This window comes from Colias croceus, chromosome 8 (genome assembly GCF_905220415.1).
Source record: "Colias croceus chromosome 8, ilColCroc2.1".
NCBI classification, from domain to species: Eukaryota; Metazoa; Arthropoda; class Insecta; order Lepidoptera; family Pieridae; genus Colias; species Colias croceus.
The window spans coordinates 349,090-351,766 of NC_059544.1; the positions used below are offsets into that span (position 1 = coordinate 349,090).

General features: G+C 42.1%; 1 protein-coding gene across 1 annotated transcript; it reads right to left on the reverse strand.

Moving 5' to 3' along the window:
* Positions 1-356: 356 nt before the first annotated feature.
* LOC123693769 (fork head domain transcription factor slp2-like) lies at positions 357-1,559 on the reverse strand. The gene has a single exon (XM_045638980.1). The coding sequence runs from the start codon at positions 1,507-1,509 to the stop codon at positions 550-552; it is 960 nt and encodes a 319-aa protein (XP_045494936.1). The 5' UTR covers positions 1,510-1,559; the 3' UTR covers positions 357-549.
* Between the last annotated feature and the right edge of the window lie 1,118 nt (positions 1,560-2,677).

The window sequence follows — 2,677 nt, forward strand, 5'->3', positions numbered from 1 at the left end:
GTTATATACCTACTAACTAAATCATTGATTCAATGTTATTATTGACAATATAAAATATATAAACCGAATTTAATTGAACTATGACCACGGCTTACGTTAGTACCTACCTATATTAGGTAAATTGTTTTCCTACTCCAAAATAAAAACAAAGTTTATTCTTGTATTTACTATTGTTTCGTCGTTATTTCCTTGATTGTTAGTTTAATTATTAAAATATATGTATTGTTGTGACGAAAATGAGTTTCGTAATTCATTACATAAACATTGTTTTTCATTTGTAACAGACAACAGTTTGATTTTTTGGTACCATGTAGTTATAACTGTTAGGTTTCATTGGAGGAAATGAAAGCGAGTAGTAAGTTCGATATCTTTGTTTATTACATCTTTTCCTTAAAGCTAATTTAATAAATATACACTTTATATTTACAAACGAAAGCGGAATGCTAAGATGAGTTACACATAGTATTGCAATGATTACCTTCAACTATTCCACAGGTATTACAACTAAATCACAGATATTTATAATTATAATATTCAGCCTCTTGGGGTTTACTGCCGCGTCAGCACTGTCACGGGTTTGTAGATGTGTGGGGTGAGAGGGTGGTGCGAGGGCGAGGGCAGCTCGGGGCTGGACGCGCCGGAGTGCGGGGGCGAGTGCGACAGCATCGGCGGTGATGGCGGTAGAAGTGGCGACGTTTGCGACAACATTGGAGAACTCTGCAGCGAACTTTGTAGCAGAGGTGACTGTCCCAAGAAGTGACCGGATGGTAACCTTTCAGAGTACAATCCTGTAGGGTACTGCAGAGGGTAGTTCATTTCGTTTCTGAATGCCGGGTGCACTGCGCTCGGTGTAACTGGCGGAGTCTTCATTTGCATTGGCGCGTATCGCTGGTACAAAAGTTGGGAGTACAGGCCAACTAGTTGTGAGTAAGCTGTGGGCGGATAGCCTCCAGGTAACGGGCCGCCAGGGAAGAGAGGCCGCTTGAAGCAAGCGAGCCGCGACCGGCCGTTGAGCGCGGACCGGCGGCGCAGCTTGCCCGTCGTGCCGCCGATGAACACATCCTCCGCCGAGGCGTCCAACATCCAGTAGTTGCCCTTGCCGGGGTCGTCGTAATGTCGCGGCACTTTAACAAAACACTTGTTCAAACTGAGGTTGTGGCGGATCGAGTTCTGCCAGCCCTGTCGGTTCTCCCTGTAGTACGGGAAGTTTGTCATAATGTACTCGTAGATCCCGTTTAATGTTAGTCGCTTCTCCGGGCTGTTGCGGATCGCCATCATGATCAACGCGTTGTAACTGTACGCCGGTTTCTCATGTTTCTTATCTTTCTTGTCGTCTTCCTTGGGCTTGGTGCAGTCGACCGGCTCGGTGCCGGTCACATCCAATTCCGAATCACTGAGATCAGCTTCCGACGGCGTCGTGTTCGACGTGGTCGGGGACGGGGGCGGCTTGGAAACCGCGTGGTTCATGAGTATCGCGTTTATACTGAAATCCCCTTCGAACTTCACCATGGTGGATGCACTTGTAAATACACTAGATAAGGCGGCTCGCACGTGCGTGTACGCTGCGAGCGAGGAGCAGACTGGCGTGCGCGGAGGCGGGCGTAGCTATTTATAGTCGGGTCGGGTCTGCCCGCCTCGGGAGCTTTGAGAGGCTGCGGCGGCCAATGGACGCGCGAGCTTTCGGATACATAGTGCACGCCCCGCGGCTCCCCGCTCCCCCGCTGCCCGGCGCCCCCCGCCAGCCTCACTCAAGCTGCACTCGAGGCCCGTCTCCACACTCGTGCGTTCCTTTATTTTCACTGTAGTGTACATCTTTACAGCGCTATAGACACAATGGTTGCGTGATTAACGATATTGTAAAGCAATTTAAATAGTTGAGATTGTGTTTTGTTTATGGATGTTGTAAATTTTTATCGCGTGGCTATCGGGTTCCGTTGGTTAAACGTTGATAACGTGATAAATATTCGTGTCATTGTCAACACAGATCAATATAATGTATCGCTAATTTATTGGCTGTAAAATGTTTATGTTATTATTTGACTGTTTTGTAATTTGGGTGATTTAAATGATATATAATCTATTAATAAGTTTTGTTTTGTACATAATAAAATAAGATAAGTAATTTTAAATTATCTTTAAAAAATTGTAGAGCATTTAAATAATAGATACATTATAACAGCATTAAAATAATTATTTTTAAAATTACTAGGACTTTTAATTTCTCCAATACCTACCTACAGTTTCATAGCCATTCTATATTTTTAATTTAACTTAAAATTCAATTAGTTGCAAGATATTTTACATACATTTAAAACTAGGTACACTACATTTAAATAGGTCATGAATAATTACGCAAACGTAATAGACCTTACTTTGTAATTGCAAATCTATTTAATGAAATTTATCTTATGAATATATCTTATATCTATAAACACAACCACACACACAAACACACACACACACAAACTTTTACACACGTTATAATGCTGGCATTATGTCTTAAGGAGTGGAAAGCGTCGATCGACTATAGCACAGGTCTAGTACCTAGTTTAGTCGACCGTCGTGTCTTTTTTATTGTGTAACTATTTATAACGTGTGTATAAATAAACGTTTTTTTCATTTCATATAAATTAGTATAATATTCAACAAACATACCTACAGTAAGTAGGTTCTAATC

Excerpts from the sequence above, each read along its gene's own strand:
- LOC123693769 (XM_045638980.1), bottom strand. The coding sequence starts at position 1,509 with ATGGTGAAGTTCGAAGGGGATTTCAGTATAAACGCGATACTCATGAAC.